Consider the following 19,638-nt stretch of genomic DNA (forward strand, 5'->3'; position numbering starts at 1 on the left):
CTCCTCTTCGTTAGCCCGTGCTTTTCCAGTTGGCCTACCCCCTGATGCGATGGCTGAGTGGCGCACCACGGATCTCTCTCTCCGGGCGGCCAAACAACATAGCAGTCGCCATCGGACGGTCGATGGCGGCTAGGGTCGCCACGGAGAGGCATCGGTGGATAAACTTGGTGGGCATCGGGGCGAAAGAAAAGGCTTTTCTCCTCGATGCCCCGGTCTCGCCCTCTGGGCTTTTCGGCACCTCCGTCGAGGCGGTGGTGGGAAAGTTCAGAGAGGCGAGGGCGCGCTCAGCGGCGTATAGAACGTGTATTCCGCTGAGGTCTGGGGCGGCGCCCAGGCAGGAGGGTGTCCATGGCCCATCAAGATCCGAGGATCATCATCAAAAAAAAAAAAAAAAAATGGGCCAACGCAGTAGCGTGGCCTCTCGTGCGCCCCCTCCGTGGAGGAGTAGGACGTGGAAGAGGCGGGACACCCGCAACAGGAGGAGGGACATCGGGGAGAATATCCGCTTCCAGCGCCCAAAGCGAGGTGGTGAGTCTCCGCCCCCGAGGGCGCGGAAGTGGTGTTGTGTCCCCTCCTTTGTTGTTCTGTTGTTTTTCTTTTTTCTCCCCGGGCGCGCTTTACACCAGGCCGCGCGGGCTGATGATGAGCGGAGGTGAGACTCTGACGAAAGCCTGCCAGGCCGGTGTGTGCTCTGCCCGCACACAGTGCATCGTCTCTGGGAAAAGCGGGATTTCGCGGCCGCCTCCTCGGCCTTACATGTGAGAATAAAGCGCCCCACCCTCAGGTTAGTGCGCCGAAGCATGCATGTTACATGAAGCGATGAGGCACTGAAGACAGCGGGTGAGTCCCCTTTTAGGGCAAACATTCTTCTTTAATGCCGTATGTTTGGACTCTATGCTTCCCTGAGGGATATTTTGTCTACAAAAGATGAAGAAAAGTGTAACAGTTGGAGAAGTGGGCCTGTAGTTCCCCAGTAAAGGTGGCTAGAACGATGTTTGTATAAACACAGTGTGTTTATGTAGGCTTATGTTTGCTAGTGTAGCAACAGTAGTTTATAAGGCTGTTTTCTCTTCTGGATATGTGTAATATAAGCAGTTGAGGCCACCGCACATGCCGCGGGCATGCAGCGGCGATATAAACTGACGTATGTTCTCCTGGCGAACTTTTTTAGCTGTAGCCACCTCTGGGTAGCGGTGGCACCTCTGCTAGTGAAATACCTAGATGAATTTGTGAGGTTCGGCTAGCGCATGAACTGCAGTAAGGTCTGTCCCAGTCCTTTTTAGGGCCGTTGTTGTGGGATTATCAGACCGATGCTAGTGCATCAAGTTGGCCTAGGCTGTTGAGGGGATGACGGTGGCGTCTCGCGGTGGCATATCGCCCTGGCAGTTGCCCCGGGCTCCTGTCGGAATTCCCGCAGGAGCTTTGTATCCCTACCCGGCCTCCCCGCAGTAGGGTCGTCCGGCCAATGCCCACCCCCCTTCTGCATTTGGGGGTTGTTATTAATGCAAAAAGGTGTATAGCAGAATGAATCGCGACTCAGCCAGTGGTCGTGGGGACGGGGTAGGCGTCTCGTCGCGGTGCGCAGTCAGACTGGTTTTGCTAGCCCCGCCCCCCAGAGCTAGTGCGGCCGCCACTTCTGGGCGGCCCCCCGGCTTGGTTCAGGAAATGGCCGGTTGTGTGTGTTCAATATCTTTCACTTTTTGCTCTGTGTCTTCTGCTTCACCTTTTAGGCTCGGGTCGAGCTGTACTTCGCAACCATCTGAAAGCATCGGTTGGTAGGATGCTCCCCTGGAGTCGAAACACTGTCACGGCTGACGCCCTTGCGCGGACGGCGGACCGCTGGACGACCAGACGGCCGCCCTGGAGGCAGGTGGCGTAAGTTGTACTCCCCTCGCTTTAGAGGGTTCAAGGCGTTTTATGCTGAGTGCACTGCTGTGGGCATTGTGTTTTAGGTCCACGCTGGTAGGCGCTGCCTGAGAGACTGCGCCGTTGCAGAAGGCTGCTATGGGCCGCTGGGGCGGACCGACTATAGAAGGCGGGCTGGCGGGAGACGCCAGCCGAGGCAGTCCGGGCAGTTAACTCTGGGTCAGGTGGTAGGCCTCAGGAGGCCTCCCTGCGGGTGAGTTCCGACATCGTGGCCCATGTGAGCGGGGAGGGTTCTCCCCAACGATGTCGGCTGCAGCAGAAACCTCGTCATAAGTAGGCCCCTAACGGCCTCCCTGGGGATGAGTCCCCAGGTAGTGACTGGATACCCAGTCCTCATCAGCCAGCAGACAGCCACTGTCAGCCCGACTTTAAGGGCTCGCTGAGTTTCAGCACGCCTCACATGGGGTCCCCTGAGGGGGTGACCTAGGGTTCCGACCATTGGTTGACAGGATCTAGGCCACTTTAGGCCTCCTGTAGGGTGAGCCCCGGTTCCCAGGTCTTGCGACAGTGTGCGTGGGTGCTAGCCAGGCGGCTAGCATAGTCTGCTATCAGGGACGGGCCGCTTCAGGCCGTCCTATGGTCGTTTCCCGGCCCTGCGGGGTTGCCGGTGGGATTTGCCATCGGATAAGCACCGTATGTCACCAATCTAATAGGGAACTGCCATTCGGCAATAGGCCTCTCCAGGGCGCCCTAAAAGGACCGGACTGTACGTGGCATCAGACAGGCCTCCCTGGAGGCAAGCCCCGGGAACACAATAGCTCCCGACAGTTTGCACGTTGGCTGGCAGGAAGTAGGCCGCTCTAGGCCGCCTGAGGGTGAGCCCCCGAGCTGGGACGCTCGGTAGGCCAGTGTATTATGCTGTCAGGTCTCTTCGGGCCTTTTTGGAAGGGGATTCCCGGACCAGGTCTCGGTGACAAGCTAGCCATTAGCATAGGTGGCTTCTGGCGTTATAGCCTCATGAGCCTGAGGAACCAGTAAAGCCACCTTCCGGCGGCTCTTAACAGCTAGCACTAACGGTGCCAGGTAGAGGCGCCTCCTGGCCTCCCTGGAGGGGAAACGGTTCCCCTAAGCGGGAACGTAGAACTGGCTTTGGGCTGACAGCTAGCGGCTGCCTGCCGTTGGGTCCCGGCCTGGGCCGGTATAACTCAGTGGCGGGCTCGTGCCCTAGCACAACGAGACTCCGTTTCTGCTGCGCAGTCCCTTCAGGACAGGGAACTGGCTAGCCTACAGCATGGTTTACCTACCAAGCTGGCTTAAGAGCTCCCCTCATTGAGGGTTGTCTCCGAGCTTACGGCCGCTTGAGTCTGATCAGACGGGCAGGCCCCCCTCGGGGCCTCCCGGGTAGATCAGTCCATAGGCCTTTTTTAGGCCTCCTGAGCACCCCTGTAATAAATGTGCTCAGTAGATCCTAGGATCGAGCAGAAGAGACTCCCCTCGATGGCAAGGGTAAGAAGCACTAAGCTGAGTACTGCTCTCCAGGATTCCCGTCTCCGAGTTCCGGTCTGAGGAGGACATTGCCAGTTTGCAGTCCCTCAGTCTGGAGGCTCATAAGTAAGAGCGATGTCCGGAGGCTCTGTTTTGACAGACAGGGTTGGCCAAGCTGGGGTGTCCCACAGAAGTGATGCCAGGTGAGGCCTCCCTGGTGGCATTCGGTGAAGGGTTTTCCCGAATTAGTGACGGCTGGTGGCGCCCTCGGGTCCCCTAGCCACATTCCCTTAAGGGACTCCTTCCTTCGAAAGTAGTAGGTCCCAGGCCCTCGAGCAAGCCGAGAGTAGGAAACCTCAGTTAAAACTTGTTTAGGTTCTCTCTTAGGCATATAGCTTGGGCTATGACCGTAGGGAATGATGTCACTGGCAGCCTGTGTGGCGAGAGGGGGAGTGGTTCAGACTTCCCGCGAACACTCGTCCAGGCAGTTCTCACTGCCAGTAAGGGGCGTGCACTCCCCTCAGCATGGCGGCGTGGGTATATCGTTCCCCGTAGCGTCAGCTGACGCAGCGCGAGTTCCCTTTCGAAAGGGAACGTCCCCGGTTACGTATGTAACCTTAGTTCCCTGAGAACAGGGAACGAGACGCTGCGTCACATGGCCATGCTTCAAGGTGTGCCTGCCCACAGTCCCTTCAGACGAAGCGGATGTTGTCATGTTGGCACGGTGCCTTTTTATACTTCCTGGTCGCACGGTGATGACATCACCAGCTGCCGACGGTCAGTAGGATTGTGATTTGATAGCGATTTCAGACACCTGTCACGCTGAAGGCGTTCCCCCGTAGCGTCAGCTGACGCAGCGTCTCGTTCCCTGTTCTCAGGGAACTAAGGTTACATACGTAACCGGGGACGTTTTATCAATCTCCATTTGAGATGTTTTGCTTAGTTTCATTTAGTCGGTCTGTTCTGTCAGGATGGTCAGGACTCACGAGCCGCTTTACTGAACTGCTGTGAGCTGTTGAAATAAGCCAATCAGAGCAGAGCTCTACATTAATATTCATGACTCTTCAAAATAAGGCAAAAACAGAGCATTACATCCTAGGGACAATTTATAGGGTTGTAAATGGACCTGTAAAACTGTATCTAGACAATTATTTTCCCTTAAATAAGCCACATACCCTCTATGTAGATAGATAACAATTTAACATATTGTTTCAAATCATTCTAGGGCACCTTTAAGAAAGCATCTGATAATAGCGTTCTGGCAGGAATTCACTAGCATCATGTCAAGCCCTTCACATAAAAATCAGTCTGCAGGCTTTTATAGGCAACCTAGGAAGTGAAGTGTTGGGAGTGACGCGCTACAGTAACACGTTACTGTAATTACACTACTTTTAACATTAAGGCGGATGTAACTAAATATTTTTTTAAACAAGTAATGCAATTACAATTACTGAAATTTAAATGCATTTGTTACTCATTTTACTCTGCTTACAGACAAGAAGCTCAAATATAGGCCCTAGCCCGGCCCGTCTTTTTTTAAAATCCTCCCCATTACATTTTTGTAGCCATTAAAATAGTTCAGTTTTGTTTTTAATGTCAAAGTAGTTATATTTCATTTTGTTTCTTTATTAACTAATAGAGAAAAATGTTTGGAGCATTTTTTTTTTTGGTTTAGTTAAATTTAGGTTTTTGTTTTTAAAAGTGACAACCAAGCGACCAGCGACCGACAGTGCTTTAGCCTCTCAAATCAACACTTGACTTGTCTATAATAAAATCCATAGATCAAACACTTCAAGCATCACAATGTTAAACAAAAATGCAAATCACAATGTTAGTTTAAACATTTAGCCTACTATCACCACCACCACCACCACCACAGTAAAAAGGCATTTTTGATAAGATGAGGTTAGGCAGATTGTAGGTGCTCACAAACGAAACAGGCTACACAATCTAAACACCTAAAAAAAAAAAAGCAGGTTCATCACTTGACTCAAGTGAGTATAAATAGCGTGATAGTCCGCGGCAGCGGAAGCGGCAGTGTGAAGCCCTCCTTGTGTGAAGACCGACGAGTGTAAAGACTTCAACTCTTCCCTGTGCAACTCCTCTCGAGCAAGGACCCCGACAAGCCACTTGAGTATCATCTTCCTTTCATTATTTGTGTTCGGTTCTTTTCTAATTCCGATCTGGCCTTTTCTCTGATCTGTATTCACCATGTGCTTTCAAATCTCAACTATAACTACTAGCACTCGTAATTCACGCTCTGTACGCACGAGACGCCGCAATCCTAATAATTTGCACTATATCCTAACATCCTCTGCTACTTTACTCTCTATTCCAATTGGTCTCTGGAATTGTCAGTCTGCTGTAAACAAAGCAGACTTCATTTCATCTATTGGGACTCATTCTCAGCTCAGCCTCATGGCCCTAACTGAGACCTGGATCAAACCAGAGGACACTGCCACTCCTGCAGCCCTTTCAACCAATTTAACTTTTTCACACACTCCTCGGCCTATTGGGAGGGGTGGGGGTACTGGTTTGCTTATCTCAAATGATTGGAAATTTGATCCATTACCATCTCTACCGGCCAGTTCATTTGAATCGCACTCAATCACTGTTACTCACCCTGTTAAAATCCATGTGGTAGTGGTCTATCGTCCTCCAGGTCACCTCGGTAACTTTGTGGAGGAGTTGGATGTGTTACTTTCTAGCTTCCCTGAGGATGGCACTCCACTGATTCTGCTTGGTGACTTCAACATCCATCTTGATAAACACCTAGCTGCAGACTTCAGCACTCTACTGACTTCATTTGACCTTAAGTTAGTATCTACTACGGATACTCACAGATCAGGTAACCAATTAGACCTCGTATACACATGCAACTGCTCCACGGACAACACTTTAGTTACTCCATTACACACCTCAGACCACTTTCTCATCACTCTTAACCTCATACTGACTCCTGATACAACACGCACTCCTACACAGATTACCTTTCGGCGTAATCTACGCTCCCTCTCTCCCTCTCGCCTATCCACTATGGTTTCATCTTCACTCCCTCCACCTGCTCAGTTCTCAGCACTGGACACTAACAGTGCTACCAACACTCTTTGCTCCACTCTAACATCCTCCTTAGACAGTTTTTGCCCCCTTTCATCCAGACCAGCCCACCCCACCCCATCTGCCCCCTGGCTGTCTGATGTTCTCCGTGAACATCGCTCTGGACTCAGGGCGGCAGAGAGGAAATGGCGGAAATCTAAAAACTATACTGACCTTACCTTGTATCAGTCTCTTCTCTCTTCTTTCTCTACAAATGTCTCCACTGCTAAAACAACATACTACCACAACAAAATCAACAAATGCTCTGACTCTCGCAAACTCTTTAAAACATTCTCCTCTCTCCTTTGTCCTCCTCCTCCCCCTCCTTCATCAACTCTTACAGCTGATGACTTTGCATCATTTTTTACAAACAAAACATCCCTCATCAGCAAACAGTTCTCCTCATCACAAACTGACAAGCACATCTCAATAACTAACACGAACACGCTTCCATCCTTCTCTCCACTCTCCGAGGCAGATATTTCTAAACTCATCCTTTCAAATCACCCTACTACCTGTCCTCTTGATCCTATACCCACTCACCTCCTTCAGGCCATTTCTTCTTCAATCACTCCTGCACTCACTCACATTGTCAACACTTCTCTTCACACGGGAACCTTTCCCACAGCATTTAAGCAGGCTCGGGTAACCCCACTGCTTAAGAAACCCTCTCTGAATCCAGCACTTTTAGAAAACTACCGACCGGTATCCCTTCTGCCTTTCATTGCAAAGACCCTTGAGCGAGTTGTGTTCAATCAACTCTCTATGTTTCTTGAAAGGGACAACCTCCTAGACAACAACCAATCCGGCTTCAAAAGCGGCCATTCGACTGAGACTGCCTTGCTCTCGGTAACTGAGGCACTGAGACTGGCAAAAGCAGCTTCCAAATCCTCAGTGCTCATTCTGCTGGATCTGTCTGCTGCTTTTGACACAGTTAACCACCAGATCCTCCTGTCAACACTTAAGACGATGGGTATCTCAGGAACTGCCCTCCAGTGGTTCAGGTCTTACCTCTCTGGTAGGTCCTACAGGGTGTCATGGAGAGGTGTAGTGTCTAAGTCACATCATCTAGCTACTGGGGTTCCCCAGGGCTCAGTCCTTGGACCACTTCTTTTCTCCATCTACATGTCATCATTAGGTTCCGTCATTCAGAAACATGGCTTTTCCTATCACTGCTATGCTGATGACACTCAACTCTACTTCTCATTTCAACCAGATGATCCTACAGTCAGTGTTCGTATCGCTGCCTGTCTGACAGACATTTCTGACTGGATGAAAGAGCATCATCTTAAACTCAATCTTGCAAAGACAGAATTACTTGTTTTCTCAACCAACCCAGCACTTCATCAAAATTTCTCCATTCAGCTTGGTTCATCGACCATAACTCCATCCAGGACAGCCAGGAACCTTGGAGTTATGATTGATGACCAGTTAAACTTCACTGACCACATTACTGCAACAGCCCGGTCCTGCAGATTTGCTTTATACAACATTAGAAAGATTAGACCCTTCTTATCAGAACAGGCTGCACAACTCCTGGTTCAAGCTCTTGTTCTCTCCAGACTGGATTATTGTAATGCTCTTCTGGCTGGGCTTCCAGCATGCACTATCAAACCCTTGCAGCTGATCCAGAATGCAGCGGCGAGAGTGGTCTTTAATGAGCCGAAGAGAACGCATGTTACGCCTCGCTTCATCAAACTGCACTGGTTGCCAATGGCTGCTCGCATCAAATTCAAGGCTCTAGTTCTCGCCTACAAAACAACCACTGGTTCTGCACCATTATACCTAAACTCAATTGTTCAGACTTACACACCCTCCAGAAGCTTGCGTTCTGCGAATGAGCGGCGCCTCGTGGTTCCTTCCCAAAGAGGCATGAAATCGCTCTCACGGACATTTTCCTGGACCGTTCCCACCTGGTGGAATGACCTGCCGATCTCAATTCGTGCTGCCGAGTCTGTAGCCATTTTTAAAAAACATCTTAAGACACATCTTTTCCAACTGCACTTTTCCTATTGCACTTGACCAATACAGAATAGCACTTAATGATCATATCTACGTCTCTCATCCGGATTTGTGCCTTCAGGCGGGTATGTTACATAGTTATCATAGCTACCAAAATCCAGTGTTCTGTATTTTGCGTACGTGAGTTTTTGCTGTCGATGGCTATTGCTGCGCGTTTAGCTAGAATGCCATCCAAAACCAACCCATTGGGCCACTGAATCCGCATTAACGACAACAGTTGGGGCATCAGCCTTAGTCCTAATGGGTTGTTATCATAGCTATCAAAATCCAGTGTTCTGTATTTTCCGTACGTGAGTATTTGTTGTAGCTGGCTATATATAAAAAAAAAAAAAAAAAAAAAAAAAGTTGTGTACTGTGCTAATTAATTGAGATTTCTTACAGCTCTTACAGGTTGTTGGCCTTGTTTGTTTCGTTGCTTCTATTGCTCTACCCTTTTTTGTAAGTCGCTTTGGATAAAAGCGTCTGCTAAATGATTAAATGTAAATGTAAATGTTAACCTTCTAATCAGTATTATGTTTAATACCATCTTCCATACTTGCGTTTCTCTCTGGTGGTTTGAACATTTCCATCTTCATCTCGGTTTACTGCTTTTCCAGAAGTTTCATAGTAAGCGTTTCCATGTCCGCTGTCCCACTGGGTCTTGTCTGAAAATGAGCTGCTGTCCACTGATGCGCCCATTTCAACCTAATAAACATTTTGGATTAAATTAAAAAGAAATCTACAATTTCACCAAAAATAATGCTAACGAACTATATTATTTGGTTTATTATTTTATTTAATAAACTAAATATATATATTGACCAATTGTGTTTAAAAAATAATAATAATAATTAAAATAACACATTTTGGGGTTGTTAGGACACTCAATATACTGTAAAATATCTGATATACACTCATATAACCGCACATCATTTGAATTCATTATTTGGTAGACAAATATCCTTTTTCTATTATTATATTTAATAAACTAATATATGTTGAACAGTGATGTCTTTCATATCACCATGTTGAGGTTACCAGCATTTTATATATTATAGCAATAAGATGTATTTTTTTTATGTTTTTGAAAGGTCTCTTTGCTTACCAAGGAAATATTTATCCGATAAAAAATACAGTAATATTGTGAAATATTATTACTATTTAAAATGAACTGTTTTCAATTTTAATATATTAAAAAATTATTTGCTGCTCAAGAAACCTTTCTTATTATTAGCATTGTTGAAAACAAAGTTGTCCTGCTTAATATTTTTGTGTATGTATATATATATATATATATATATATATATATATATATATATATTAGGGGTGTAACGGTTCACAAAATTCACGGTTCGGTTCGATACGATACACTGGTGTCACGGTTCGGATCGGTACGGTTTGGTATGTTTTAGATCAACCCGATCATACAGCAAAAAGAAAAAAATGGCAGATAAATTACCTTTTTTATTAAAACTAACAAAGTATGATTTTTTTTTTTTTTTTTTACATTGAACAATGATGGAGCTATACTTTACCCATCTTCTATGTAGTTACAGGAATAAGACATTAGCTCTTTACATTAGCGTGTGCGGTGCGTGTTGCGTTGCGTGTGCGTTGCAGGAGCCCCACACCCTGTAGTGCCACATTTTATTTAATTCATTTATTCATATTTATATACTTTAGATTTAGCTCACACAAGTGGCAAAACATTTAAACATAGTTTATAGCCTTAAATCACAAACATTTTAAATTAGAAACTTACAATAGTCTATTCAAAAACTGCCGACCCTCGTCTTTTCTTTCGTTTTTAGACCCCTTTAAAAGAAATCCTGCAGGTCAAAAAATAACTTTGCTTTTCACCTCCAAGAAAGTACGAGTGCTATCCATTATGGCACTTTTTTTTTTTACCTAAATGCCAGGTAAGGTGTCGTTTTGTTGCTTTACTTGAGAAAAAAAAGCCATGTGTTGACTTTGAAACAAGAGTATATTTTAAATTATATGCATCTATGGTGAAATTACTAGATTTTCGCGTCAGTACATGTTTATTTTAATGCGAACAATGTTCTATCACTTTAATGCAGCAACAGCGCAGCAAAAAATAGACTCGGTACGAAAACGATCCGTGCACTGCTGCAGACGCAACGCACCTGGAACGAACTGACGGACCGCATCTGCGTGCATTATGGGTACTGAAAAAAATACGCACCGCACACACTGCAGACGGAGTATGTGTGAAACGGGCGTAATCCGTTAACATGGGTACTGAAAAAAATACGCACCGCACACGCACTGCAGACGGAGTATGTGTGAAACGGGCGTTAGGTCTCATATCCGCGGCTATAAATGGACCACTCGCCGCAGTGATGTCATTTGCCATTTGAATAAGTTGGAAATGTCGGTCTAAATGCTGCGGGGATAGTTTGTGGGATAGTTTGTGGCTGTTTCTCCTTTTTATCGTCTTGTTGTCGGCGTAAATGAGTTGATTGACATGACATGAATTATTCCCGCTGCTGTAGGCTACCATCAGCAAATGCGACATACCGTTGTTTTTTTTATCCATCACTCTTGCCAACACCATAGCTTACAAAGAATCCAAAGTTCACCCAAACACCAGACCTGTTGGTTATTGGAGGATCTTCTATTTCTGGTTTGTTAAACGCAATAGCCATTTTGCCACGAGCATTCAGTGCGTAGCCTACTGAGTAAGCGAGCACCTGACTGAGCAGCCTAAAACATATTTGGTGTTTTTTTTTTCTTTCACTTCGGCGGTGTCAGGGGCATTGCCTGTTATGTCGTTTTGTTTATTGGGCTTCCTTGTTGAAGGCATATTATTATATTTCACACACTTTTTTATTTTCCAAATCTAATTAATTAGTCCAAGAACCGTTCGGTACATAATGCGTACCGCGTACCGAACCGAAAGCCTCGTACCGAACGGTTCAATACGAATACGCGTATCGTTACACCCCTAATATATATATATATATATGTTATTATTTTTTTTAAAGATTTTATTTGAAATTAAAATTGGATTTTAACAATGGAAAATCTGTTCACTGTCACATGAACCAAAGTCCCTGTAAACTGTGAAAAAAAAAAACTTTGGAAAAAGTGTTTCTGCTTTTTATCCTGCTTTTGCAACTGACAAATTTTAAATGAACATAAACAAATAATATCATACTTAGCTAGGTAAGTGTAAAATTCAGCAAGTTACTTCACTGCTGTAACAGCTGGTATTTTCTCATCACTGCCATCTGTCGTTTTGGAGAATGGCTGGTGCCAAGCGAAAGTATAAACAAGACTTAATGGATTAGCGCTCATGGATTATTACTTTAATAAATAACCATGTCTCCAGACAATACATACAATGCAGCTTGTCATACAACAGGGGTTTAGGGTGTATAACCGACTGTTAAAACATCAGTGTTACCTTGGCAATTAGCAGAATTTGCTTGAATCAGAGAGTATGTGGGTGAAGTAAAAACACAGAATTAAACAGCGTGTGTGGCAAGTGTTTAAATATGTTTGTGTACTACTAACGGCCCAGCCCAGGTGGCGGCAGCTGTGGATTGTTTCTTGAATTTAAGGTGACGTGTGTTTGCGGTCGAGGATGCTGTGAGACAAATCAAAACATATCAATTACCTGTCTGGCGAGGCTTCTGCCCACATCACAGTCGTAGGGAGGAGTGAGACGACCAGAGCTGTCTGATGTCTGCAGCAGTGAGTTGATAGGAGCAGTGTGAGGTCTCTGTTTCAGGTGGAGCAGTCCCACTCCACCAGGCTGAGCTAACAGACTGTGAAGCTCTGCTATTAGATCCTGCTGCTCTTGTAGCTTATCGCTCTAGGAACGAGAGAAAATCACATACATTTTTACAACCTTGTAAAAATACAAAAGACGTCCCCAGTCCCCAGTTTTAAGGATGTGAATTGGGACAGACAGACGGACGGACAGACAGACAGACAGACAGACGGATGGATGGATGGATGGATGGATGGATGGGTGGATGTTTGGTAATTTAATGCCCAGATTATATATATATAAAACAAAATCATGGTTTCCACAAAAATATTAAGCAGCACAACTGTTTTCAACATTGATAATGATAATAAATAAATAATACATTTCTTGAACAGGAAATCAGCATATTAGAATGATTTCTGAAGGATCATGTGACACTGAAGACTGGATTAATTAAAATTAAAATTAAAATTCAGCTTTGCATCACAGGTTAAATATTACTATTAAAAAAACTGTTATTTTGAATGTGTTAATATTTCACAGCCTTAGTGAGCAGAATAATCTTTCAGACCCCACTATTTTTGAAAAGTAGTATGTAGTACTTTTTCTTAAATTAAAATAAAAAACATTTGCTAGGTTTATGATAGTAATAACTTCACTGTATGCGAAAAGGGTCCATCAGGAGCAATATTTAGCCAATAACATATTTTAGAGAAGAGCATAATTATATTCATTTTGATTTACTATAGAAAAAAAGACTTTTAAGAATTTATTAATTTCCACCTCTGGAATAAAGCTGAAAAATCACACAATTAAATCATCTTTCAAGAACACAACTAAAACCTCAAAGAGTTCAATTCCCTCACCTGTTGTTTGTATTGTTCCATGGCATCTTCCAGGGCAGCGAGAAAGTCAGTGTTTTCTTGTTCTAGTTGATGTATCTGGGCTTGCAGTTGGGAAATGTAGTCCTCACGGTCTCCGTTCCAATGCTCTTTGACATGGTCAGGATCCTTTGGCATAAATAAATCCCACTGCTGTGAGAATTACGCAGATAATCACAGTTTGAGCACATCTGAAATGAATGCTTGAGAAATAATGACCTGACAGATGCATAATTGCCTTTTTATGATGAATTGTTAAACATAAAATATTAATATTTGAAAATGGATGAGCCTGCAGCCAACCTGGTTGTTCAATGTTGCCCGCCCCCTTTTTAGCGCAGTGCTCTCCTCAGTAGAGCTGCTCTCGATGCCACTGTCCAGCCCCGACGCTGAGGTCAGGCCGCTGCGTTCTTCCTCAACGCCACAAAGCCACTCTTTCACCCGCAGGAGCTGACCTGCATTCAGAGTTCCTTCCCCCTGCAGCTCTGTCAAAAGCCTGTAGGCCGAGTCCGTGCACGTCCTGTAGTGGGCGCTCTCCGCTTGCAGCTTTCTCACGTCCAGTTCAAAGGGCCGAAGTCTCTTCTCGGGGTCGGAACGAGCGATGATGCGGGTTTCAGAGCGCTGCCGGTTTTCAAGAGCTCGTCTTAGCGCTTTGATCTGGAGTTCAAGGCCCTCGACGCGGTCAGGTTCCCCCCGGCAGTTGACTGTGGCCCGGTTCTGGATGTTGCGAGCCCGTTTGGCATAGTTGAGTGTATTTAGGCTCTCATCAAAGTCTGAGGAAGAAGGGCTTATGCAGGCAATCATGAGGGTTTTGGCGTTGCCTCCAAGAGAGTCCTTTAAGATCCTGACAAGATGCAACACAGATTGACACATCCATTTAAACTTTTTAAGCTTTTAAACTATATAAAAGCCGATGTTGCGCACGGTCTCTTTCTAGTACCACTGAAATCATTTTAATCAGAGAAACGTTTTTGAAAGAAGTCTCTTATGCTCACCAAGGTTTCATTTATTTGATCAAATACAATACACTTAATATTTGAAATATTATTAACATTTTATATTTTAAAATGTAGTTTATTCCAGTGATGTCAAAGCTGAATTTCCAGTATCATTATTGAAGTCTTCAGTGTCACATGATCCTTCAGAAATCATTCTTATATGCTGATTTGCTGCTCAAAAAACATTTCTTATCATTATTATAAACAGCTGTGCTGTTTCATATTTTTGTGAAAATCATTTATTTTCTGGATTCTTTGTTGAATACATGGCTCAAAATTGAAGCATTTATTTGAGACTGAAAATTCTTTACTTTCACTATTGATCAGTTTAATGCATCCTTGTGGAATAAAAGTATTAATTTCTTTAAAAAAATAAAAAACAGCAATAAATTAAATTTTAAAATATATTAATAGAAAACAAAAATGCAGCCTTGTTGAATATAAGTGACCTTTTTTCAAAAACATTACTGACCAGTAGCATGTGTCAAACTAAATTTGTACAGTTTCGAAACAAAACAAATAAGTGCTTGGTTTTAGCACCTATGGCTGTTTTCAAGAAACAGTTCAAATACACTCATTTAAAAGATAATAAATAATTGAAAAAAATAGTCTTTTTCTTTCCCCAAACTTTAAGAGAAAGCAATAGTAAAAGTGATTCTTGTTTAGCAAACACTACTCTAAAATATAACAAGATTTTATTTATAACATAAAAAAATAATAATAATTATAAATTATATATATATATATATATATATATATATATATATATATATATATATATATATATATATATATATATATATATATATATATATATATATATATATATATATATATTTACCTGGTGATTTTGGAATCCCTGTATGGGATATGGGTGCCTTTTCTTCTGGGGTCCCCAAGCGCTCCAATGACATTTCCGAGAGCGAGAAGTCCACTGTTGATCTGAATGCTCTCCTTGAGCCGTTCGCCGGTGTTGCCGGTTTTGAGGATTCGCTCTGATCCAGCCAGGTCCACAAAATGGAATTTAGAAGAGAGGATCTGCACAGTCCCGGACGCTGCTCGAGAACCTCCACGCCTCTGTTCCATGAGCACTGTGAAGATGGTGTGAGAGCGACTGGAGTGGGGGTTCATCTGGGTGGCCCCTGTGTGACGGGCCGTCTTTCCTGACTCTAAGAGACTCAGCACCTCGTCAAGTCCCTCCACTTCACATTCCTTCACACCACAAAGCACTGTGGGTAAACACAAAAGATGTCTTTCTGTTTCTCTGAACAGTCACATATTGCTGAAAAACGTTCTGAAATTTCCTGATTAGTCAACTAGTCTAACAGGGCAGCTTTAAAGAGTCACAACACAAAACATTAAAGTTGTGTCCCAAATGATACACTATACACTATGTACTCAAATGTATAGTGTATGATTTGTATAAGGTTATTTTGTCATGCAACATCAGAGTCTGGTAGCCCGTAATTAAAGCTGCAACAGTCAAGTACATAAAGTGTCCAACATTCCACACTTTGTTTTTCCAGTTAGATAAGTGCAGTTTAAGTACCCTTAAATCCAGGTTTTTAAAGTGCCCTTTTTGTTTTTGGAATTTTCAGTGTGAATACGCTACTCCCACTTTTACTAGTAAATGGCAAATACTACAAAATGGTAGGGCTGGGCAAAAAACAAACAAAAAAAAAAACGATTTTTCGATTAATCGTTTTGTTTTTTTTTACATCTGGTCGATTCAGAATCGATTCTCAAAGGCCACAAATCGATATTTTTCCATATTTATTTCCGCTAACATTGAACATAAGATTAACGTAAATCTAATTACTAGTCTTCTCCACTAGATGTCACCCATTTGCCTTGTGTGATCTTACAAAGGAGCAAGAGGCGCACATCATTTATCCATTCAGTGTTTAAATGGCAGCTTCCGGTGCGTTGTCGCCTTTTATAATGCTGAGGTGAAATGCTGTAGTAATACTAAAAATCTGCGGAACCATTTGATGTGACAACAAACACAAAGCCGAACACACAACCTCTAAAATAGATCACATGCACGTGAATGCTTGTTTTGCATTAGGATCAAACTTGAGCAGTCACTTAAGCACGTACGTTATCCATTTTAGACATATTCAAATCGTAGTCAAATAATAGTTAGTCAACTTATGTCAGCACGTTAAGGTATTGTTGACCGTTACCAAGGCAACTACTCATGTCCAGGAATTAACCATAGACTGTAAAAAAATAATGAACGCGTTTCTCATGTATGAAAAGTAAATGCATACATGACGAGCGGCAAAATCGCAAGAAAAGCTTGTCGTGTACTGAAAATTGCTAAAAAAAAATCATCCAATATCCTTTTTATGTTTTAGAATAAATATATCAAAACATCAATAAAATACTTCTCAGATATTTTTTTTAGAATAAAGTTATTGTATTTAACAATTGTATGGATTTGAAATATAGAGATGCGTTCTGCTTTAATGTACTCAGGTATACCTAAAATAAAAAGTTTAATATACAGGTTTGTGGCTCTTCGTTTCTTTTTAATTACGTTCACTGTTCTTTTTTATAAATACCTATAGTATTTGTATTAAATCTATATTAATTTGAGCTGAATCAAGAATCCAAAATCAAATCGATTTGAGGGCTTGTGAATCGAAATGGAACATCTGAATCGATACCCAGCCCTACAAAATGGCATAGAATAGTGTATGCGAACAATATGCAAATTGGGAAACAGAAAATTATGCATTTTAATCATAGACTGTAAAAAAATATGGATGTAGTGTCTGTGACGTCACCCATAGGATTCTGAAGAGCCGTTTTGAAGCGTAAAGTAGGGTCGAGCTGGCTGTTGCCAGCCTGTCAACGCGTCATCACATGTCACGCACAGATAATAGAAAATGGGCAAAGAGGCGGGACGTGGGCGGAGCTGAGGTGGCGCAATGACTAACAGACAGTGGATAAATGGCTATCCACCTGTCACTCAAAGTGGCCACACCCTTAATTATGCAGAACTTTAAGGCTTTATATAACGCAATAATAATAGTTGTAAAAAAAATTCACCGACCTCACAGTTGCCATGAAGGGCAAAACTAGCCGTATAGACCAAAACCACAATTTGTACCAAGCTGCAAACATGTTTATTTCTGCTGTAAATTTGGCCATTTTAACATTGAGCTCGTTTCAATGAGATTCTGCTCCCTTCTGGAGCCTGTCGATGAATTGCAATTTAAGTTACTTTCATATTGACTTCAAGAGAAACTGGGGAGGTTTCCGCTTGGTTTTAACAGAGGATAAGAATACCAAAATGAAAAATAAGTGAATAATAAACCGATGCTCTCAGGATTTTAAGGGGTCATTGGAAAGCTTGGGCTCAGTAAAACTTGTTTTAATTAACACTTTAATTGAGGACTTTTTATAAATACATTAAATTGATCAAAAGTGACAGCAAAGACATTTGTAATGTTACAAAACAAATATTTTGAACCCTCTATTTATCAAAGAATCCTGAAACCTGAAAAGAAATCCTGGAAAAAATTATTACAGTGTCTACAAAAATATTAAGCATAATATTAAAATAATCTGATAATAATGAGAAATGCTTCTTGAGCAGCAAATCAGCATGTCAGGGAAGGATCATGTAACACTAGGGTGGAGAAACGGCTCTTGAAAATTCAGATTTGCAATCATTTTATTGTACTTTTGGTTAAATAAATGCAACACATAAATGAGCAAAAAAGAATGAAATTACATCTTACCAAACCCAAACTTTTGAATGGTAGTGTAGTTTTTGCACATCCCTACTTATTCTACATCTTCCATCACTTCTCTTCTCAAACGTACCTATGTTGCCCTTTTCATCCTCTCGAATATGTATGTCTTTACTGGCTGTCTCGACTTCCAAAAGGTCTCTGAAGACCTCTTTGTAAACCTCCATGTACGACACTCGGACAGAGAAGTCAACGAGGTCGTTCTCATCCAGCAGTTTGAAGATCTCGGCCACAGCTCTGGGAATGATGCCCTGCTCGTCATCCCTAAAAGCAGCTGCGGCCAAAAAAAACAACAGAAGGTTAATGAATAACTCTGAGGCAGAATGCTAAAACGCAAGATCTCAGATTGCAAGTGGAGTGGTGGCAACTGAACCGGGGGAGGTGTTGCTGGCAGCACGGACGTGCAAACTCATGGAAGCATTTTAACAAGACAGACAAAGCCCTTCCTAGCCTTGTGAATCATGTCTGGTCTAGATGAAGCCTATTTAATAATATGCTGTAAGGAATTGAACTTAGGCGTGCTTTTGATCTGTTTACTCAACACATTAGCTGTCACAATGCTCAATATACCCCCAAGAAAATAAAAACATTGCACTTCTATATATTGATGAATTTACGCTATCATTTATTGATAGCAATCTGTTTATTAAAGCAATCTGTATTGTGTAAAGACTTACAAATGTTGGCTTCTCCAATGGTGTAGGTTTTGCCCGAGCCTGTCTGCCCATAGGCAAAAACCGTGGCATTGAAACCATGAAAGAAGGCCTCGATGAGAGGTTGAACGCAGTCTATATACACATCCTCCTGTGTAGAGCTATCCTCAAACACAAAGTCACAGTGGAAGTGGCGGTCATTGCCCAGGGTGACCCTCCTCTCCTCTGGGTCGGCAGTGATGCAACTCTCATGGTTGTGCAAAACCTCTTTGGGAAGCAGCGGGCGCACCCGGATGGCCACCTGTACAGCGGTTTCCTCTACCTTACTTTGCCCAACTCCTTTGGGAGACATTGCTGAGCTGATTAGCAGACCCTCATTACTTTTGTGGGGCTGTGATACCGCTTCCTTTAGGCACTGAATTAAATAAGAAATGGGAATTAACAGAGTAATTTGGAAAACATCTTTGACAGAGACCTTTCAATCAACCTCTAAGTCAATAATAATAGGGTCATTTCATGTCAACTCAACCAAAGGTCCCTGGCTTAAATTTGTAATTTCGTTAAAAAGAAATAATAATTATGAAGACTAACATTAATATTTATAGCCACAATTTAATTACCCCTAAATTAGTATTTGACATGCTAATGTACACATTTACACATGCGCATTGTCAGTATATGGTAATTGAATTGAGCTGGATGACATTTCTGTTTTCTCCAGAGCGGCTGGACAGCAGAATCAAATTCTGTTGCATTATTTTCCTGTTAACATTGTGAAGCTGCTTATATAAATAAGAGTGACTATTTATTTAGCCAAAATATTAAATAACAACATGGATACATATTCAGAGTAATCCATTATGTGTGTATGTTGTGTATTTTTACACAAATATTGGTAGGTCTATTTGTAGTTTCTGTCTTTAGCAATATTTGTAGCATTACAGGCCAATGGAGACATGTCAGTTAGTATATGCATTTAGATTCTGGTTCTTAAAACTTTTCATTTGGCATCTTCATTTTTCAGACTTTGCATGGCTCATTGTGACTACATAAGTATATTGTACACATTTTCCATGGTAAAAAAACAAATTTGGGCCACTTTGCATTAGGGATGCACCGAATGTTCGGCAACCGAAATTATTCGGCCGAAAATAG

At 42.8% G+C, this 19,638-nt stretch overlaps 1 protein-coding gene across 2 annotated transcripts in view; it reads right to left on the minus strand.

Moving 5' to 3' along the window:
- Nucleotides 1–19,638, minus strand: part of kif7 (kinesin family member 7) — a 37,645-nt gene that overhangs the window by 15,366 nt on the left and 2,641 nt on the right. Inside the window, exons 2-8 of one of the 2 annotated variants that reach the window (XM_067445176.1) lie at nucleotides 18,508–18,898; nucleotides 17,904–18,104; nucleotides 14,908–15,295; nucleotides 13,372–13,912; nucleotides 13,054–13,197; nucleotides 12,092–12,289; nucleotides 9,005–9,153 (exon numbers count right to left, since the gene is read on the minus strand). In XM_067445176.1, coding sequence (XP_067301277.1) covers nucleotides 9,005–9,153; nucleotides 12,092–12,289; nucleotides 13,054–13,197; nucleotides 13,372–13,912; nucleotides 14,908–15,295; nucleotides 17,904–18,104; nucleotides 18,508–18,835 — 1,949 coding nt within the window. In that variant the 5' untranslated portion in view covers nucleotides 18,836–18,898. Of the gene's footprint in view, nucleotides 1–9,004; nucleotides 9,154–12,091; nucleotides 12,290–13,053; nucleotides 13,222–13,371; nucleotides 13,913–14,907; nucleotides 15,296–17,903; nucleotides 18,105–18,507; nucleotides 18,899–19,638 lie in introns of both variants that reach the window. The other variant, XM_067445175.1, reaches the window with a different exon arrangement.

This window comes from Pseudorasbora parva, chromosome 1, assembly GCF_024679245.1.
Source record: "Pseudorasbora parva isolate DD20220531a chromosome 1, ASM2467924v1, whole genome shotgun sequence".
Classification (NCBI taxonomy): Eukaryota; Metazoa; Chordata; class Actinopteri; order Cypriniformes; family Gobionidae; genus Pseudorasbora; species Pseudorasbora parva.